At 37.0% G+C, this 20,027-nt stretch overlaps 2 protein-coding genes across 4 annotated transcripts in view; one reads left to right on the top strand and one right to left on the bottom strand.

Annotated features, from left to right (window-relative positions):
* PFKP (phosphofructokinase, platelet) overlaps window positions 1-13,488 on the top strand; it is a 46,663-nt gene extending 33,175 nt beyond the window's left edge. For 2 of the 3 annotated variants that reach the window (XM_087778726.1, XM_087729581.1), the window contains 7 exons: window positions 3,933-4,085; window positions 7,738-7,902; window positions 9,122-9,183; window positions 10,188-10,299; window positions 11,508-11,607; window positions 12,261-12,366; window positions 12,951-13,488. In XM_087778726.1, coding sequence (XP_087634852.1) covers window positions 3,933-4,085; window positions 7,738-7,902; window positions 9,122-9,183; window positions 10,188-10,299; window positions 11,508-11,607; window positions 12,261-12,366; window positions 12,951-13,104 — 852 coding nt within the window. In that variant the 3' untranslated portion in view covers window positions 13,105-13,488. The remainder of the gene's footprint in view (window positions 1-3,932; window positions 4,086-7,737; window positions 7,903-9,121; window positions 9,184-10,187; window positions 10,300-11,507; window positions 11,608-12,260; window positions 12,367-12,950) is intronic. The other variant, XM_087778716.1, reaches the window with a different exon arrangement.
* Window positions 13,489-13,622: 134 nt separating this feature from the next.
* Window positions 13,623-20,027, bottom strand: part of PITRM1 (pitrilysin metallopeptidase 1) — a 31,010-nt gene continuing 24,605 nt past the window's right edge. Inside the window, exons 23-27 of the mRNA XM_087778702.1 lie at window positions 18,900-19,012; window positions 18,237-18,362; window positions 16,824-16,969; window positions 14,999-15,101; window positions 13,623-14,392 (exon numbers count right to left, since the gene is read on the bottom strand). Of these exons, the coding sequence (XP_087634828.1) occupies window positions 14,299-14,392; window positions 14,999-15,101; window positions 16,824-16,969; window positions 18,237-18,362; window positions 18,900-19,012 (582 nt within the window). The 3' untranslated portion in view covers window positions 13,623-14,298. The remainder of the gene's footprint in view (window positions 14,393-14,998; window positions 15,102-16,823; window positions 16,970-18,236; window positions 18,363-18,899; window positions 19,013-20,027) is intronic.

The raw sequence follows: 20,027 nt of genomic DNA, 5'->3' as shown, positions 1-20,027 counted from the left end.
GTTGGGGAAACATTTCTGCTTGGTATCTTTTCAGTTTTCTGCTCTGATTGTTTGAACATGATTCACTAAAACCGATAATGAAAAATGTATGCTTTCATTCCTGTGTTATATGTTCAGATCAGGTTCAATAGTGATGATACCCCCTATTAAATGTGACTGATAGCCTCAATACAAGTCATACAACTGACTGTGGTAAACGAAAGTAGCAAATGGACATGAATGTCTATTATATCTAGTTTATAGCATTTTTATTCCAGCTGCCACTATTAGGTCAATAAAAGCATCATAGTTTTCAATGCTCTCAGATTAGTACCTCTTACAAACACCAAAATGTCATCACACGTAGTTTTTTTTGTGGTACTGTTCTTACTTCTATGTTCTTGACAATTTTTAGTAAGGTAAGTACATCTCTGTTGGGTAATGAGGACTTGTTAGTGTTTGGCATTACTAGACACTTGTCAATGTTAAGTTGTTTGAACTTGTCAAGGCATGTAAATGGTACCTTGAGACATTTGCAGATAAAATGTGTTAAGATGCTGCATTTGAAAAGAAAAACAATAAAACCCAGGCCAACAGATACATAACATTTGAATGAGAGATCAGGCAAGAGTGTGCTTTTCCCAAAGTCACAGATAGTGGATGGTACATTTCTCAATAATTAGAATTTAGATTCTATAACAGATTCTATGACCCTCTTGAAATGCTCCAATTTTTCCATTTTTGTTTTAAAATACAGGCTTGTAATCAATAGAATAGTAGAATTCGGTTTGTCTTTTGAAGAGTGTTTCAAATTTATCTTAAGCTGTATTTTTCATTTCAGTTTTCAGAATATTAGTGAGAACAATTGTCTCCACAATATAAAATACCTGGGGAAAGCTGGGGGTTTCTGTACCTGAAAAGAGTATGCTTAAGGCTTGTATATCTAGATATACAAAATAAATTGTTTAGGATTGCAGGATAAGAACATGACCTTTGACTTTTTTGTGGAAAAAAAAAAAAGCATCAGTAAAATAACTACCATAATAAAAATACCTATATTCTCAACTTCATGTTGCTAATCCAGTGAAATGAATAGAATATTATTTCAGATAGCAGACCTCTGGAATGTGACAACAAAGAAGTGGGGTTTTTTTTCCTACATAACCATGAAGGATAGAAATTTCTTTTTGAATGGAAGTTGGATTACTTGATATTGATCAAAAAGAGGCATTAGCAATACATTTTGCAGGTGGAACTAAAAAGGAGAAACCCACTCTGTAATTAAGCAGAATGAATAAAAAGGTAGACTCTCTCAGCTGCAGAACATGGAAAGGATGAAAATTTAATTTGAAAACAAAATCTACTGAGGACTAGAGGAAACTGATGGAAAGAGGAATAAACTGGAACAAGGTATGGAAGAATATTCATTGAATTTAGGAGATGTAGAAGTAAATGGGGAAATGAAAAGAAAAGGTATCGGCTAGAGATGGAGAAAAATAGAACCTGAAAAAGGTAGATGCTGAAACTCTCTAATGTGTTTCTTTGAGAATCCGCCTTTTCCTTTCATCAAAGGAAAGGAGGTATAGGTTGATCACTTGGTTTTGTGAGAAAAAAATAGCAAACAGCCACAAGAAAACCCTGTCTCGCTGAGGAGCCAATAAAGCTACAGTTAGAATGCCTTAATGCAGTCTCCATGCAGTTTCCTTGAAAAACACAGACTCCTGTACCCTCCCAGTGCTGGTACTAGCATATGTGGCTCCATGTTAGTCTGAACTAGGAAGCTGAAAATTAGCCTGGCCAAGCTAGCTAACCAATTAAATTATCATCCAGTTCAGTCCTAGCAACAGCTGGATGTGGAGCTAGGGCAGTAAATCACCCCTTTCAATACCCATTTAGATTTAGATCAACATAAAGTCAACAAGCCACAGTCTTTGCTTGACTGCATGTATTTTTATAAGGCATCCTTGGTTATGGCAATACCCTTTTTAATAACACAAATATAATAAAAGGGTGTGAAATGACTAAACCATTTTATTGACATAGTACAGTAGCCCTATATGATCTTACTGTAGAACTTATTAAAAAAATTGTAAAGCAGTTATTAAAACCACCAATCACTTGTTTACCCTTTATAATTATTAAGTGACCCTTTATTGAAAGCATTTTCATGTTTTGCTGCAGTGATGCGAAGATGTTGCATATAATCATCTAATGCTCATGCTTGGTGAAGGTACAGTCTTTGGATATGTTTGCTGAAATCACTTGCATCAAATAAAATGGCAATATTTAATGCAAGTAAAACATATCTTAACTGCATCTTAACATATCATAAATCCAGACTAACCAATTGTGTTAGTTGTTGCTCTAAATCTCCCTTCAACTTGGTTTCCCAGAAGTCTCTATAAAACTTTTTAGAGAAACTCATGTTTTGCAGATCTCCAGGAAGCCATGTTGTTTTACCAAACCACCGTGACTCTGTCTTTACTTTTCAGTAGAAATAAAAATTCAAAGCCTGGCTGAACTGAGTTGGGCTATACAATTACCGACATTTTCTCAGTTAAGTGTAATCCACTCAAAACATGGGGAAAAAAAAAAAACCAACCATTTGTTGCTCTTCTGGCTATGCTGCTTCTCAGAGCTACAGGTCTGAAAGTGCAGTCTTTTAGACTATATTTCAGACTTAAACTGGAAATGCATCCTGGCACTGAGCTTAATTGAAAGTTGCTCTTATGAAATACATGAGATAGACTTTGGAAAGTCAGTTTGCACTTCAAACGCCTACTGTCATATGTCCTGCCTTCTCACTGAACAGGATCTGCTTTATCTAGGAAAAAAATCTAGAGACCAGAACTCTTGCAGGTGAATTTTTTCCCCATCACTTTCTCCTAAGTTATTTACTTAAATGAGTCACTGTATAGATATTTGTGGAGATCGCTTGATAGCTATCTAATAATTTGATCTGCAATAGTTTGCCTCTCTGAACTGATTTGAGAAATTGAAAAGATGAGACTTCTGTGAACATCAGTCCTTTCTGGGAGAAAGAGATTAAGAAAAACATAGCATACTATGTAATCAGGCTGTCTTGTGGAAAGTCATTACATAGGCAGTTTGAAAAATTGCCACACATCGTGAGAGATGCTGATTAGTTTAGATTAGGAAGAATTGGAATAATATAACTAAAAAAATATGTTTACTGACTTAAAACAGCTGCACAATCTTAACCTTTAAGTAGTATTTTGACATCTATTAGGAACACCTAATCCTTTTCACATGATGATTTATTTTGTAGTGTTTGGAATCTTCCCAAGGACCTACACCTGATTTTCAAAGAATCTTTGAACTATACTTGCAAACTTTATTAACTCATCCATGTGCACATATTCCTGAATTTTTCTGGGCCTGTGTCCAGTCTATGTGCATAGGGGCAGAGGTGTGATGTTGATAGAATCTTGGAAGGCATAGGCAAAACATTTTTTTCTTTTTTTCTCAGTGGAAATAGATGTGTGTCTTGACTTTAGACGATAACATAGTTTTTAAAAAAGCAGCTTTCTTTAAGCATTTCCTTCAAATCGTAGGTGTTCTACTACTTAACTTTCTAAACTCCTTAACATGTATCAAACTTTGTTCTTTAAGTGGTTTCTTGTGGAATGATTTCTAGTCTACCTTTATGCTGTCTTTTTCTGCCCAACTGCTTCAGACCTCTATACTGTGCACACTTCACATTCACTGTGTATTAACTTGCACTAATCTTCTGCATTTCTTCAAAGAGCATTGTGCCAATGCAACCCCAGTGCACTGTTGTGGTATGTACAGGATATCCCCCCCAAATAATCTCACCAATTGTATTTACTTGGGCCAATGGACAGCCAAATTTACCATCACACGCAAGGAGTCATTAGCAGAGCAATCCAAAGACAAGGAATGTATCACTCATACTTGTACCACTGCTTCAGGCCTATGAAAGTTGTCTGCAGCTACACGAGGCACGTTCCCGCTTTGAGGAGTTTTGCGTACCTATCTGTGTGTTGCCTGCTACTATTAGCAACAATGTGCCAGGCACAGACTTTAGCGTTGGTGCTGACACTGCCTTGAATGCTATTGTGGAGGTAAGACTGCATATCTTTTAAAAGTTAAGATGATAAAATGCGTAAGCTGAGGATACCTAAAGACCTTGAAATGTCTAGTTTTCTAAAATAATTCATTTACTGTGGTTTTTTAATGTTTTATAGTTAAGAAGTTTTCCAAGACTGATTAAAGATTAACCTAATAAAAATTAATTATGTTGAATGCTTAACTCTTGGGGACTCTGTTTTGTTATCCAAGACTGGTGCGTTAGTGCTTAGGACATTTGCTTTTACTGAGAATAAAATATTTTGCTTGCTTTGATTTTATTTTTTTTTACCTTACACAGCTCCTCAGCATTACTTAGGTGAAAGAAGAAAGCACATGTTTTATAAATAAATGCCACATTTATTGCATGGGCTAATGACTGAGCTCAGTGCAGCAGAGCATTTTAAGTACATGGTTAACACTAAACACATGAATAATCCCATAGACTGCATTAGGCTTAACATACATTAAGTGCCTGTAAATGCATGCATAGTACAAGCAGTTAAGTCTGTCACTGATGCTAACTAAACAGTGTGAGGCCAGAACTTGCTATGAATGAGTTTTCCATTTCAGTCAGAATAATCAGTTTTCTAGTTTGTCTTCCATAGCTTTTCCCCATGGGTACAGCTGCTACAGGAACTCTTCAAGTTCCTTCCTATCCTATTGAGTCTGCTGTAGCTGCAGCAAAGGGAACTGAGTTGAGGTCTAATGCAAACAAATGAGTAAACGTCTGAACAGCTCTGGGTTTTATCAAACCCCTCATTATCAATCCATATAACTAATTATGAAGTAATTGGCCAAGAAAGTCAGGCTGCAGATCCAGGGGGTTGAGAAATGCAGGTTTGTTTCCCTGCTCTGACAGAGTGTTATTTATTTATATAGAGTGAAAAAGCTGCAGTAGATAACTGAAAGAGCTGTCAGAATGTATTACGGCTTGGTCTTTGGGAGACGCAATACAGCATCCCTGAGGTGAAGACAACCTAAGATGTAGTGTGGACAAATTGTAGCAATACATTCGTAGGCAGGACAAAGGTGATTTTGCCACTTCATTAGCTGCTTCCCCCTTACCTACTTCTATACATGTCAGGCTAAGTCTGCTAATTATGACTTCTAACAGTGATGCACCTGCAAAAGTGGAAACATGAAAACAATGGGTAAAAAATGATCGTAAATTTTGCTGCTTCCTTTTATTTCACTGTTTTTATTATTAATTTTAATTGCAATTTGTACAGCTTACAGTAATGCTCTCAGCAAAAAATAAAAATGGTTATATCTATTGAATTTCATTATGGTTAGAATGTTTGGTTTATTCTAAAAATAGAACACTGTTGATTTGGTGAAGTTTAGAATATCACATTTTTCACGAAACTGGCTCAGTTCATATGAAAGCTCAAATGGCAATGGAATTCCAAAGAGTACTCCAAAAAGAATCACCATGCTTCCACGTTTAAAACTTCTGAAACCCGCATCAGGCATTTGAACTTTGGCCTTTCTGGCCTATGGAGTAGTATATGAATTATTGATTCTTTAAAATCCATCTGTGACATTTTTGCATTCGGGTATTTCTGTCACAGTCATTCTGAGAGAGCAAGAAGAGTAGAAAGTTTCTACTATGTCTCTTGTATAGTCAAGAATAGAAATCTTTCTAAGTAAATCTAAAGTGAGTAATCCCAAAAGCAATTAATGATTTGCATCCTTGCTTAGAGCTTCTCAAAAGGCAGAAAATTTCATTCTACTACCAGCAGCTGGAAAACTTTTTTAGAAAGCTTGACATTTACAGATCTTTTAAGTCTCTCAAAATGAAGGAAGTCTTTGCATGTGTATTTATTTCTTCGGTGTCTAAAGCCAAGATTTTTTATATCATAATCTAAACACATAGTATCCATCCAGTTCCAGGCAGCTTTTTTAAAATGAGTTACAATTGGTTCAGTGTCGCATCTGCCACTATTAAAAGTAAAACCATCATTTTGAAAAGCTGATGAAGTTCAATGTAGGCTTTTGTGACGTAGTTTGTTATGGGGATACATCCTGCTTAAGATAACAGAATATCAATCCATATTCTGAATAAATTCATGTGAATTCTGCGCTTGTGTGTGTATATATGTGTGCGTGTGTGTATGTATACACATAACAAGCACATATGCAAATATATAAATAAAATATGTATAAATTAAATTACACGTATCTTTTCGTAGCTGGACCTAAATAAATGCATACACTATTTTCAGTTCTTCAGTGCATTAAACCTTATGATGTTAGAAGTTCTAGTCTTTTATTATTTTAAGTTTTCTCACGTATCAATTCATTATTTGTTTTGCGGTCTGTTAGGTATATTTTTAAAGACTATATTGCTCACAATCTTAATTTCAGCTTGAAGTATTATTTTCAGTTAGCTGAATGAAGGTTCCGGTTGTAAATATCTGTGACACAGAAATACTTCAAATATTACAGCATCTTCAGTTACTCATTCAGCGAATCAGTAAGGCACAGGGATTTTTTTAGCGTTATCATAATTCCGGTTTCAAGGTGACGAACTTCCCAGGTACTTTTATTTCTCATTTTTGCTAAAGAGAACTTGTGTAGGGACAGTACATGAGTTTTGCAAAATTCTTGTCACTAAGTCTGATATAACCTATTTATTTATTTTTAAGACAATGAAGGAAATATTGTCTTTTTCTTTCTACTCTTTGCTTTCTGAAAGGAAGATACAGTATCTCATGACTTTAAAATAACTTTGAAGGGTAGAAAAACTGACTCTAGGAAGTGAGATTTTGTCAGATAGCTTTTTGAGTATTATTAAAACCTGGAGATGCATAGTAACCTAGTTCCTAGGTTTCTACATTTTCCTAAGTTTCCTAGGTCCTACCACACTGGAGATTTTCTCTGTTATATCCTAAGTCTCTTAGGCAGCTCTAATAAATAGCGGTGTTGATTGGTGGCATTTAAGTAACAGATCTCTTTGTAGAGAACATTTCTTATGCTGGTCAGAGTAAGGTGCAAGTGGAGGTTGCAGTCTTTTTGTAGTAAGTATGTGCCTATTAATAAAAAACCAAAAACATTTTAAAAAAGTTCCAGTAGTGCTTGAAAGAATTATATTTATGTGGGTATCGTTATTGGAGAGTAAACAATATGGCAGTGCATGCTCAGGACTTAAGTTTAAGAAACTGTAACTGTTCAGTATGGTTGGGAATGCAGTGAATTTTAAAATCAATACTAAGAAGAAATAAACTCTTCAGTAATGAACAGAGTTAAAGCAAAGAAGAGAAACTTACTCATACCAGAGCTGATTAAAAAGCTCCCTTGTATCTATTTGTATCTCTGTTAGAAAACTATCACAACTTTTAATTCCATGCACAAACCAAAATTAGTTCTTGGTTTAGTGTTTGCAGGAAGCAAATAAATAAGAGTTGATAGTAGCAAAACATTTTGTTTTGACTGTAGAGTTCAATGTATGATTTATAAGAATGACTTTATTTGGTAGTTATTATAGTTAAATGGGTTATGCTATGTTGGAACTTTTAAGGATGTGTTTTTTATAAATTCTTTAAACTTTTTTACTAATAAGTGACATAAAATTGCATGACATATAATAACATAGAAATTCAGACTTTTTTTTATTTAAACTTACAATATCTTGTCTTTGATTAGACGTGTGATCGCATCAAACAGTCGGCCAGTGGTACCAAGCGTCGTGTATTCATCATTGAGACCATGGGGGGTTACTGTGGTTATCTGGCTAATATGGGGGCCCTTGCGGCAGGAGCTGATGCTGCTTATATCTTTGAAGAACAGTTTGATATTCGAGAGCTCCAGGTATACAGCATTAGAAATATTTTCCGCATTTTTAAGTAGATCCTAAAATTGTTGTACATATATAGCATAATGTGTATATTTGAAGTAGGCTCACGTTACAAAAAACACAAATGTTTAGGTTGTATCTAAAAGCTACATTTGTCAGTAGCACTTTCATATAATGCCAGTTCTTATGCCATATTATATAAAGGAACATATACCAGTTATTCTTGTCATTAGATTCAGTTAACTGACAAAATTATTGTATTAGTCATTAAACACTACAAGGTGAATTGTTTCATTTTGATTCTTCTGATTGAAATTCAAATTACATGTAAACGAACAGACCTGGGCAGTTTTAAAAAGAAAAACAAAAATAGGGAAAAAAAGAAATACCTTTTCCATTGTTTTAGGTGGCTATTCATGTCAAGAGTTGAACAGTGTGTACGGTGTATTAGATACTGACTTTGATACCACAAGTATTCAGAGCACATTTGGAGATGTTACTAAAATAAAGATCTCGGGCTTTAAGGATTACAGATTAGCACGTAAGCTGATACGAAACTTGTCTACTGTGAGGCTTTTACACTTCTGAGGTAGTTGGTGCTGGCTGCAGTCATGGACAAATACGAAGCTAAACAGATAAAAGTTTCCTGAAAGGAAGAGAGGTGTGAAATGAATTGTAATTCCTCCCCACTCATTTCTCAGTGGCGTGTACTCTTCATGTCATATATGGGAGTACCAGCACAGCACTACATCCATGTATCCATAACTTCTTACTGGAAGTAAGATGGGATAAATACATAAAAATACAGAAATTGCCACAAAAGATCCCATCTTGCCCTTACTTCCAGTCCTTGCCAAAGTCCTGTTATGGATACATGGATGTAGTGCTGTGCTGGTACTCCCATATATGACATGAAGAGTACACGCCACTGAGAAATGAGTGGGGAGAAATTACAATTTATCCAATTTGGTGCTATACCAAATATAACACACAAAAAAACAAATTTGTGTTGCTATTAAAATCAATTATTTGTGACACGGAGGAAGTTTGTTTTAACCCAAGATGAATAGCCATACACAGTATATTATCCTGGATCTCCAAAAAACTGCTGATTATTTGAATTTGCACATATTTGATGTGGAATACTTTACGGAAGTTCTCAGGATATGTAAGCTCATTAAAGTTGTTTTAGAGTTCTGTATGGCTTGTTAAAAATGCTTTTATTGTTTCTAGGCTAACGTGGAACACTTGACTGAAAAAATGAAAACCAGTATCCAGCGTGGTCTAGTGCTGAGGTAAGCAAAAGTAGTTTTAATAGATGGCATCAGTGATGCTGAGCACCTAGAGTCAAGCAGGCTGTTAAGACACTCATAAGTCTGTATTCCTTGATTATTCCTTTAGCATGAGATTTTTACTAAAGCTGTAGCTCCAGAAGGCAAGTCTGGGAGCTGTCTGGATGCTCAAGTCCAAAACTTCCTTATTTCCATGTAAATATATTTGCTCTACAATCTAATGTTTTATGCTATTTTCAGCCTATTTTCTCATTGGTTTGTCTTTTATTGTAGATTCTTTCTTACTAAAGATAGTGTGAAAACTAGCATACATGTGTACACAGAATAGTATGGCCTTTACTATAAAAATCCTACCTAGATTTTAGGAGATAACGCAGAATAAAATATCTTTCAAAAATCAAAACACTTAAAATGTTGATTAGCATGTTTTAAAATTATACCTTCTTAGGCAGCACGAATCAGGCTGTAGCTTCTCTCTTTGTTGAGCATTTCCTTTCAGTATGCCAGTAGCGAAGGACTGAAAAATGAATACCACAATAAATTATATGAGAATACCATTATGTTCGTTCAAGTTCTACTAGTTATATGACTAGGGTGAAAAAATATCCTACATTTACAATATTGGTAAGGCACAGCCTAAGGTACTATTCATTATCCATGCTTTTATAAAGGGCAAAATGATGACACTGGATGTCGATGGCTTTTTGTTTTAATGCAGTTTTTCCTCTGCATATTGAACTTGTCAGACCTGAAGTGATATTTTTCACTACCTTATTCAACAATGGATTCCTAATGACCTGCCAGTGATGTCAGTGTAGTAAAAGTGATGCAGACTTCAAAATAATGAGCACGTTACATGGAAGCGAACATATGTGATTAGATGAAAGTATCTAAGCCATGATTACCGTTATCAAGAAAATGGGAAAACATTTGTCATTCCATAGCTGTAAAGACATCCACTACTTACTAGTAAATTTTCTAACTGTATCTGGCCTTAATTGTTACAGAAATGAGAACTGCAATGAGAACTACACAACTGACTTCATTTATCAGCTGTATTCTGAAGAAGGAAAAGGAGTGTTTGACTGTCGAAAAAATGTATTGGGCCACATGCAGCAGGTAAAAATGACCTTAAAATTACAGACAAGCTTAACTTTGTATGAACAAAGAGCATACAGTATTCAAGCATTTCAAGCAAGTCTGACTCAGGATTAAAGAAAAAAAAAAAAAGTGGATTTTTGTTCACAGGTAACTCAGAAGTTTTTGTTAGGATTATAGTTTATTGCAATTCCTTCTTAAAAATCTGGGGAAAAAGATGCGTTAGATTCTTAATGATTTTCATTTTAATTCCTCTCTTGTCTATATTAATAAACAATGACACTTTTTTAATAGATAATACAGCTATCTTATTATTATTGTAATACATCCTTAGAACACACTTATCTGCCCATCGGTAATGTATCTGGCTTCTGAACCCTGGAAGAGATGAGATTTCATTAAGAAAATATGTGCAGATGGATTGTTCTTGTAAAAGTGACAGTAGTGAGCTACTGCTTGCAGTCTTTGTACCTTGCGTCTCTTTATCTCACTGTACTGCTTGTTAGTGGGCAAATAGTAAGTTTCTAATTTGGCTACACTAAGCACCAAGACTGAGGTAGAGTAGAAAATACATGTAGAGCCAAATCTCTCAAGTACTAGTAGTGAAACCATTGGCTTTCCTTTTAAGTCATTTCAAGTTGTATGTATATTCCCCTTACTCAAGTATTTTTAGATTCTTCAACACTGAGGTTGACGCTTTCTGCATAAAACTTAGCAAAGTTTATTTTGAAGGTGAAGACCAGCATTAGTCAAACGATCTGCTTGGAACTATTTGGAACTACTTCACACGTGATTGTAGTCCCATTTGCTGCATTGAAAATGGACAGAAAAGTCAGACTTCCTAGATTACAGAGTCAGCACTGACACCGCTCCTTCAACATTTTCCTTGTTTATATTATACTGAAACCGGGTTGCCCCATGGCAGTCTGAGAGCAGGGCAGTGCTTAATGATCAGCACTAAGGGGAAGTGGAAGAAAGGGAAAACAGTGCCCTCCATTCATCTAACTGAAAAGTATTACTGATTCAATGAGAATTCTAGACGTGCTTAACACAAATTTTACATGTTTTAGCTTGATTTGTGTGGTGGGGGTTTGGTTCGTTTGTTCTTCTAGGTGGGGGAGATGGAGATAAGAGGTAGAGCAGACCATTAACAGAGATGACTGATAAAATAAAAAGACACAAATACTGGTGTGATAACTAAACTAACCCACAGTTAAATTTTCACACAGGGTGGTGCACCTTCACCATTTGATAGAAACTTCGGGACAAAAATTTCTGCAAAAGCTATGCAGTGGATCTCCAAAAAACTGAAGGAAACCTACCGAAAAGGTGCAGAAATATCTGGTGCCATCTCTTGTTACTGTCTTGGGTTAGCTATCGGTATAGAAGACTACTCTACTACAAACATGAATGTGTATTAGTTTGTTAGTCAACATACTTCTTCCCCTCTTGATTATGTTTTTATTGTTCAGTAGTGCCTTGCTATGCTTCCTACTGTAAGAAGATTTCCCCTCGAGTGAGGTCAATAATTCAGATAGCTGTTTTCTTATCTTTCCTCAAAAAAATGCTAGTGTGATTGCAGTTTTTCATGCATGAAGGAATTGATGGTTACATAGTTACATCTGTTCTTCCTTTTTGTTTCATGGTGGCTACATGGGAGACAGAAGAAGGTAATATATGTCTTCTTTGGGAATTTTTGTAAAGCACTATTTACTAAAATCTAATTTAAAATTGGTTGTTAAAATTCAGTTTTATTGTTACTTAATTACACTGTATTTTCATTGCTAATCACCAAAGCTAAATTAAAAAAGTGAAGATCTCCTAACCCTATTAAAGTACTAATTGATGTTTTATCATTACATTAAATATTCAGTAACTGAAATTAAGCTACTGTAAGCTCCCTGTTCAATTTAATTACAGAAAGAGTATTTGCCCTTACAAGTGTGAGTAAGAAAGATGCTGAATTATTTCATTCTTTTTAGGAAAAGTATTTGCCAATACCGATGACTCAGTTTGTTTGCTGGGAATGCGGAGACGGAACCTTGTTTTCCAACCGGTGGCTGAGCTTAAGAATGAAACAGACTTTGTGTACGTATCCGCTGCTTACATTTTAAACATCTCAACACAAGCTTCCTCTCACCACATCAAACGAGCATCTTCACAGTGCTGACACACAGCATTTGCTGTTGTTTTATTCCACTTCTGTCTTCGGCCTGTATTCAGCCAGTGATTCACTTTGATTGTTCACTTGTCTTTTCTAACAACTCCCTTCATGCTTTCTCTTCATCCTCCTTATACTTGGAAGTCTCGTTACGAATTCTGGGACTCCACTGTCCTTTTAAATAACATTCTCATCATTGTCTTTCTCTAATGCCTAGAATTACTTTACTTTTGGTACTGTTTAATGGGGCAGCATTTTTGCACCCAATTCGGTATTATATTTACATATATGGATATCTTTATAGTAAAATCTATTCATTCCGCCAGTATTCTGTCCTTATTTTTCCCCATTTTGGGACGGTGTTTACATCCCACCATAACAATATCTGATCCTATTTATAAGGCAGGCTATTACCGTCAGTGTTGTCAAATGGCCTACAAAATGTGTTTGTCTTAGCTACCCAGTAAATCACCTTATCTTTTAATTTGTTCCCACCACACCTCTTACACAGACACAGGATTCCCAAGGAGCAATGGTGGCTGAAGCTGCGACCACTGATGAAAATCCTGGCCAAGTACAAGACTAGTTACGATGTTTCAGATTCAGGCCAGCTGGAACATGTCGCTATGCACAGCCCAAAGGAAGCAGAAACCGGAGCCATCTAAAGACATCACTTTTAGATTATTGTAATAGATGCACATTGTGAGTAACAATGCTTTAGAATCGTTACAGCTTTGTTTTGTAACATTTAAATTATTGTACCAGCACTTTATGTGAAACAAGACATTCAGATGTCACACAGATTTTGTTCCTGTATTTGTGTTATGTTTGAAACAAACCCTAGCATCTAATAGCTAAGCACCATTTACTGATACTACCCTTTAACAGTAAGTGCGACACCGCTCTATGCACTCTGTAAGTTACTCACTACTGCACTTTGGTTCGGAGTACTTACACCCAAAAAATAAGTGTAGATGGCTAGCTTTGTGTTGAGTTACAGGATGTGCTTAATGTATCTGAAGTGAAATAAAGTACTGTTGCAAATATCAGGAGTGACTTGTCGGAAATTGTATTCACCTGCTTTTAAACAACTGGGGGAATAATGCTTCTTGAAGGATGCTCTGTACAATCCAGTGAAGGAAAAAAGCACCTGCCCTTTTCCTTCCCTAACCACATGGGAAGGATTCACAGCACGGCAAGCTGCTTTGCGCTGCTGCTTCAGGATTAGGCCAGAACGCTGACTCCTTTCTCCTTGTACAGGGATGATAAAAGTATTTTTTGGGGGGCAGGGGGAGCGTTAACAACTTGAGATTCAGAAGGTTAAGTTGAACTTAAAATACACTGTACACTGATTCAGTAGTGATTTGCTCACTATGCTGCAATTCAGTGCTGTCACAGAGCTCCTCTACCTGTAGGCGGCTTCTGCAAAGGAAGCTGGAATTATCACACCGAAGAACAAAATCTGTCAGTATGAGAGACATAGTTTTTATATATCCAACAGCAGACACGATTTCAAACAAACACCACTTAAAACTCTAGAGTTTTACATATACAAAAATATTTAATTTATATAGTTTCATATGCGATTGGAGGAGTGAGTCTTCAGTAAAATATTAAGGTCTGTCTTTGCCCTAACAGAGCAAATCATTCTCGCTCTCAGATACTGTGTGGTTAGAAAACTTTTCACATAGTTATTTCAAGGAGGACAACTTTTAACTGGTTTGTTGGACACTTGTAAAAGCAGCAATGAAGACTTAAGTTGGACCATAGCACAGTTAAAAGTTACTACAAAAAACTAATTACATAGTCACACAGATTGGCTTGTTTGTTTTGTATTAGCTTGGATATTCAGCAGCAATTCATCGTTTGACCCAGGAGGGATCTTTGGTGATATCTGCATTTTCTGGGCCAAGTACAGCTTGACCACGAGTGCTCTTCCCAACTGCAAGATACCTGCAAGAAAAAAAGAAACAAATGAGAAGCTGCTGCATGCAGTTATCCGTAACTCTGCTACACAAGTTAACAATATTCCCATCTCAGGAAAAAGCACTGTTTGAGATGTACCCATTCTTTGCTTCTACAGCAGCCTTTGGATTTACAGTGTTCTCTCCCCAGCCTCCTAAGGCATAGCCCTCACTAGCCTCTCTCCTTAGCCTTGTCTTCTTCAGTAGTGGAATTATTAAGTCTAAAGTGGAACTCAGAAGTCTAAAGAAGCCCAAAATGTTACGAGTCTCGAAGAACCAGCTCATACAGCCAGGAGCTGGCTGGCTGAGTGTACTTTTTCTCCAGACAGTTTCTGGACCCTTCAAAAGCAAAACAATTGCCCACAAACTCGGAACGTAGGAGGAAGTTACACCTCCTAAAATGCAATAAGCAAGATATAATTAACATCTCTCTCTCTCTAGATTACAAAAGCAAGTAGTGAAAGTAGTACGAAAGGCCAAGGGAAGAAATCCAAGAACTTTATTATGACAACTTTCACAAACTGTTTTCTTCTTCAAATTAGGTTTCTGTTCTATTTTTCAAGTAAACGTTTTCCTAAGTTGAGCAGAGACTTACTTGTTTGATACATCAACCAGGTTATCACTGTTGACAGCAAAAAGTTGTTCTCTGTGTGACTGCTTCATTTCATCTGAAATCCCATATAAGAAATGATCCATTCCTAGGAAAAAAAGAAAACACAAGCATGCACTGCATTGGTGTACTGGAATCTCAGTTACAACTAAGTGCATGAATGAGTGCAAACTAACGCAGGTACGCTTGCTGGAAGGGAAGAATAGAGACTACCATTAGGCCATCATTCTGAGACAATATCTAACTGTAAATCAAATATCAAAGGTTAGAACTGGGTAAACTAGTTTTCTGAAGTAGCAAGAGTTTCCTATTTAGGAGGAAAAAAAAGTCATATTCTATTCTGGCAACTGATTTAGTTTGTCAAAAATCTGAATGTAATGGTGGTCCAGAAAACCTAAAACACCTTAACATGATTCATTCTGAAGAGTCTCGGTACTTTCTAACCTTTTAGCCAAACTGCATTTCATGAAGCTTCTATTTTTATTGTGGTTTATAACAACAAACCCTTAAAATTTGCAATCAGTTGTAGTATACGTGGAAGACAAAGGTTTGATCCCCTTTTTGTACTACACACAGAAATCTGCATACAAATGCTTTAATGCTTCTGTTGGAATACTTGCCTGTGGTATTTTAATATTAACATTATAGGTCCATGAACAACCAGAGAACTCCAAAATAATCATAGAAAAGTTTTTTTGCCATGCAAATAATCATAGGGGGGAAAAAATGTGGCTTGGGAGGACATCTGTCAACTAGTCCAGCCTCCTGCCCAAAGCAGGGCTGACCCCACAGTGAGGTAAGGTAGTTCCAGTCCTTATGCAGGGCCCGATGACCAATACAGCAGGAGTTTGAAAGGAATCGGTATTTCTCTCTGCAGCAGCTTGCAGGCCCGTTGAACAATGTTCTTCTATCCAGTGTTTCACTAAATTTGCCATACCTCCATTAAAATGCGTGTTCAAATATCAAAGAACGTAAGTCACTACTCTCACAAATACCAGCGTTCAATGTGCGTGCATTTCACTCATATGCACCTAAAATCTACTACTTTTTTTTTTAATTGCCCAGACCAAAACCAAGTTCCGTCAACCAAAAGTCAACTTCATTTTAAGTTTTCATGTTTAATAAGTTAGTGCTAATACAAGTACGTTTTAAAATAATTCTAATTTTAACCTCATAGTTCCTTTATGTATAGGAATGTATTCTAACTTAGCAAGTTCTGGATTGAAATTAAGCTGAGAATGGGGGAGGGAGGGAAAAGCGAGGAAAGCAAAGCAATGGGTGAGCAAACTGAAAAGATGTGAAGATACTACCAAGCCATCATAAGTATGCAGATATGTAAAGAAGATAACACCCTCCACCGTAGCAGACAGACTTAGCTTTAACTTCTTCCAAAAAAGTATGCTCAAAAGGTTCGCGACATTCATAGTCAATGTGCCTATCTGTGTCAGGAAAATAATCCTTCAACTTTTTTTGAATCAGAAGATGAATATTTCTTTTTATTCGCTTGCATTTAATGCCCTTTCCAAGACTAAAACTGTTTCTTTAATCTACCTCCATCTCCTAGCGGTAGTCACCTGACATCAAGGAGCAGTATCAACATGAAAACTTCAGTAGAGAGACTGCATGCATGTGGTATTTCTGAAAGGGAGCAACAGGAATTGACTGCTTCGTTGAAATTGCAGTTGTCTTACGTCTGCCAAGTACAAATTTTATCATATGATACAGTTCAGCAAACTAACTATTTTCTTCCCTTTAAACTTAAATTAAAAAAAAAAATATTGGCAGCACTAGGAGGCTGGTGAGAATATACCTTTATCTGAAGGAGCTATTGGTGCATCTACAGCAGCAAACACTGCTAGCTTAGCTTCATCGATATCTTGTTGGGTGAATTCTCCAGATTTGGCCCATTCGACTGCTTTTTCAAATGTCTTCAAGGTGGCTAACGAATTTGGGTCTCTTAGAAGAAGGAAAAAAAAAAATTAATTACTTCAATCTTACAAAATGAAAGACTGTAACGGCTTTGTTCTCATTTCATTCATAGTTTACTATGCATCACACAAACATGCATACATGGGGATTAACCCTAATGATAAACTTCCTTTTTGTTTACAAAAAGAGGTTTTGGGTTTGGTTGGGTTTTTTTCAGAAGAAAGAAGTGTTATAAACCAGGCATACTTTGAATTTTAGATATACAAATGCAGCAAGTTCAGTTGCCTAAAAGTAGTTCCAAGGCAGTGTGTAGAGAACTGGTATTTACAAAGCACTGTTTACAACGCACTATCAATTTGCTGCAACAGCTTAGTAAGCATAACTGCCATTAGTATCAACAACAGTAATATTTATGATATGCCATATCTTCTCTAAGTCATGTTTCCTGCTACACCTGTTCCTGCTCTCTGTAAAACAGGTGCAACAGGTTAACAGCTACTGAAATACTAACCAGGGCAAGCCCTACCATGTTGAAGCTTCACAGAGAGGCAGGGCTGCTCAAATTTTAGCTAGGAATCCCAACCAAGTACTGTGCTAGGCTGCCTTTGGCCTAGGGAAACTATTTAAGCCAGGACTCTAGCCACATGACATTTTTAGTGGGGATTATAACTAGTCTTTAATACCTCCAGTTCAAATTTCATCCGAAAGGGTTTTGGTAAGACCAATGCAAGGTAACTGTTCTGGACTGGCAAAAAAGAGAAAAAGAAAAGAAAAAAAAAAAAACCAAACAATTCTAGCTCATCGCCAGCAATGCTTTCTGCTGATCTCTGATGATTCCAGCCAGGCACCAAAGGAAGCTGCACATTTTCAAGCTCAGGACCTTAGGGAACAACCTCATTCTGCTTCCCGGTCTCAAATTTAGAATAGTCTCAAATTCCCTTTTTTAGGGCCTCCTCAACCCAGGAAGAAACAAGTGAAAGTCAGTTTTACATAGATCTGGTACCGAGACAGTAAACATCTAAATACAGAGACAACAATGGTTGCTACCAGCAGAGTTAAGTCAGGCTTTCCCAAGGACAGAAACCAGAGAAAGCTAGGTGGGGTTTATAAACAAAACTGATATACCTTAAGCAACTAATCTAAACATCATCAGCACTGAATCACTTTCCTGTGATTCAACATTCTTTTTATTTCACTTGATCTTGAAAGAGAGCTACAACTAAGTCGAAAAAAGATACAAGTGCAGTCAGCAGTCCCCTCAGCCATGCGCAGGAAAGAATGAACCAACTGTTACCTGTAGGAGTAGAAAGTGAATATGCCATTGTGACTAAGTTTAGCACCTCCGCCATAAGCCCCTCCTTTCTCTCTGATTTCTCTATGTAGGAATTTAGCTGTCATCAACCGCGCAAGAATTCGAAGGCTGTAAGAAGAGAAATATCAACAGCAAAGATGTTAAATGAATTGGACAACGGTAATATTCACAACTTCCTCTAAAGTTCACAAAGATCCCCATTTGCAATGCATTGCTTCTTGTAAGCTACAACAGTAACGATAACAACACTCAATATTTAATAATAGCTGAATAATGTGACATCATTTTAAGAGTGGCATTGCTTTGGAATATTCCTTGATTATTTCCATTTATTTCACTTTAAGGAAATAGGAGAGCAGCCTCCTAAACTTTGTTATATGCAACAGGATTCCCAACTCAGACACGTCCAAGCAGGCAGGGCTGTTTCCTGGGAAGTTAGGGGGTAGTAGCCCCTCGTTACTTAATCTCATCTCTGGGCATTTCTGGACCTAGCCATGCAAAGGTTGCTCCATAAAGACTTTGTGACAAATGCAGTGCAAAGCATTTTCTATCAACACTCCATTTTCTGTGGTCAGCCTAACACTTTCCACCTTGTTTTGTGCTATGCAACATATATAGAAGCTCCCTGCTGATTCCGTTTCCCACCTTGCATAGTCTGCAGCTGTGTAGGGAACTGTTCGAATGCATTCCCCAATATAGTTCACTGGGAAGGGAAGTACAAAATGGGTCTTCATCTGGCATGGTTTGAAAGTAGGATCCTAAGAGAAAAAATGCATTATTGTCACAGTTAACATAGATGAGACAATTTCTCCATTTCAGAACTCTGGCTTTTTTGAGAACTATGAAATTCTGCCAAACATACAGACACACAAATGCTAAAGCTGCCACTTGACCTACACTGCAATCACTGGCATTTCGCTTGTGCCCCTATTAGCAATCCAGTACACAGCATTGCCTTGGGAAAATAAAGTATGTGGACACTGTACGTCAGCTACCCATCCTTGCACACCGACTTCTCAGTTACGCAGGCCTTGTATTATTACCAAAGAGTTTTCATTGACATGCTTCCCCTGCCACGTCTTTACTTTGATTGAATCAAGTCTTCCTAACTCTCCACTTCTATGTTCACATAAGTGCATGGTCACCACATGTTATTTCAGTCCATCTACTCAATTTTAGATATTGAAACCAGATTCAAACTGAAACCCACACAAAAAAAAAATGCAAACTATTTATGAACAGCAGCAGCTATATGAATTTCTGCTCAAACATCCCCTGCAATAAACTCGATTCTTCCTTACACCCCCACTTCAAAAATTCCAGTCCTCTTCATGTCTCCAGGCCTCTGCAGCACTTGCTGCTTTGCCTCTTTCACACACACACCCGCTTGTGCACTTACTGAAGCATGAGCAGAGCCTTACACACCTCCAGTAGCTTTTATGACCCCATTCCAATACTCCCAAGCCTTTCTTAACTTCAGAGACCTGCTTCCCAGCCCCTCACACATCTCTGGCTGGCTGGGCCAAGCACAGCTGCGTATACACGACTGGTCAGCAAGCAAAATCATGGGCTGAGCATTCCCTGCCGCCTTCTCAAAGGAGAGCTCAGGGCATGCTAAGCTATTTTTCTCTCCAGTAGCCACATACAGATTTTCATTTTTACTTAGTTGTCACTAATGCTCTTCTGTCAGGCGTCATGCACATCCAGAATCATTTAGGGACGAGACGAAGGAAAGGAAGGGGCTAACTGGGAGTGACACCACACAAGCCTGGT

Source organism: Nipponia nippon, unplaced genomic scaffold (assembly GCF_047370975.1).
Source record: "Nipponia nippon isolate SJK-2023a ecotype South Korea unplaced genomic scaffold, ASM4737097v1 scaffold_1, whole genome shotgun sequence".
NCBI classification, from domain to species: Eukaryota; Metazoa; Chordata; class Aves; order Pelecaniformes; family Threskiornithidae; genus Nipponia; species Nipponia nippon.
The sequence above is the reverse complement of the archived record's forward strand: the minus strand, read 5'-3'. Positions and strand labels throughout refer to the sequence as shown.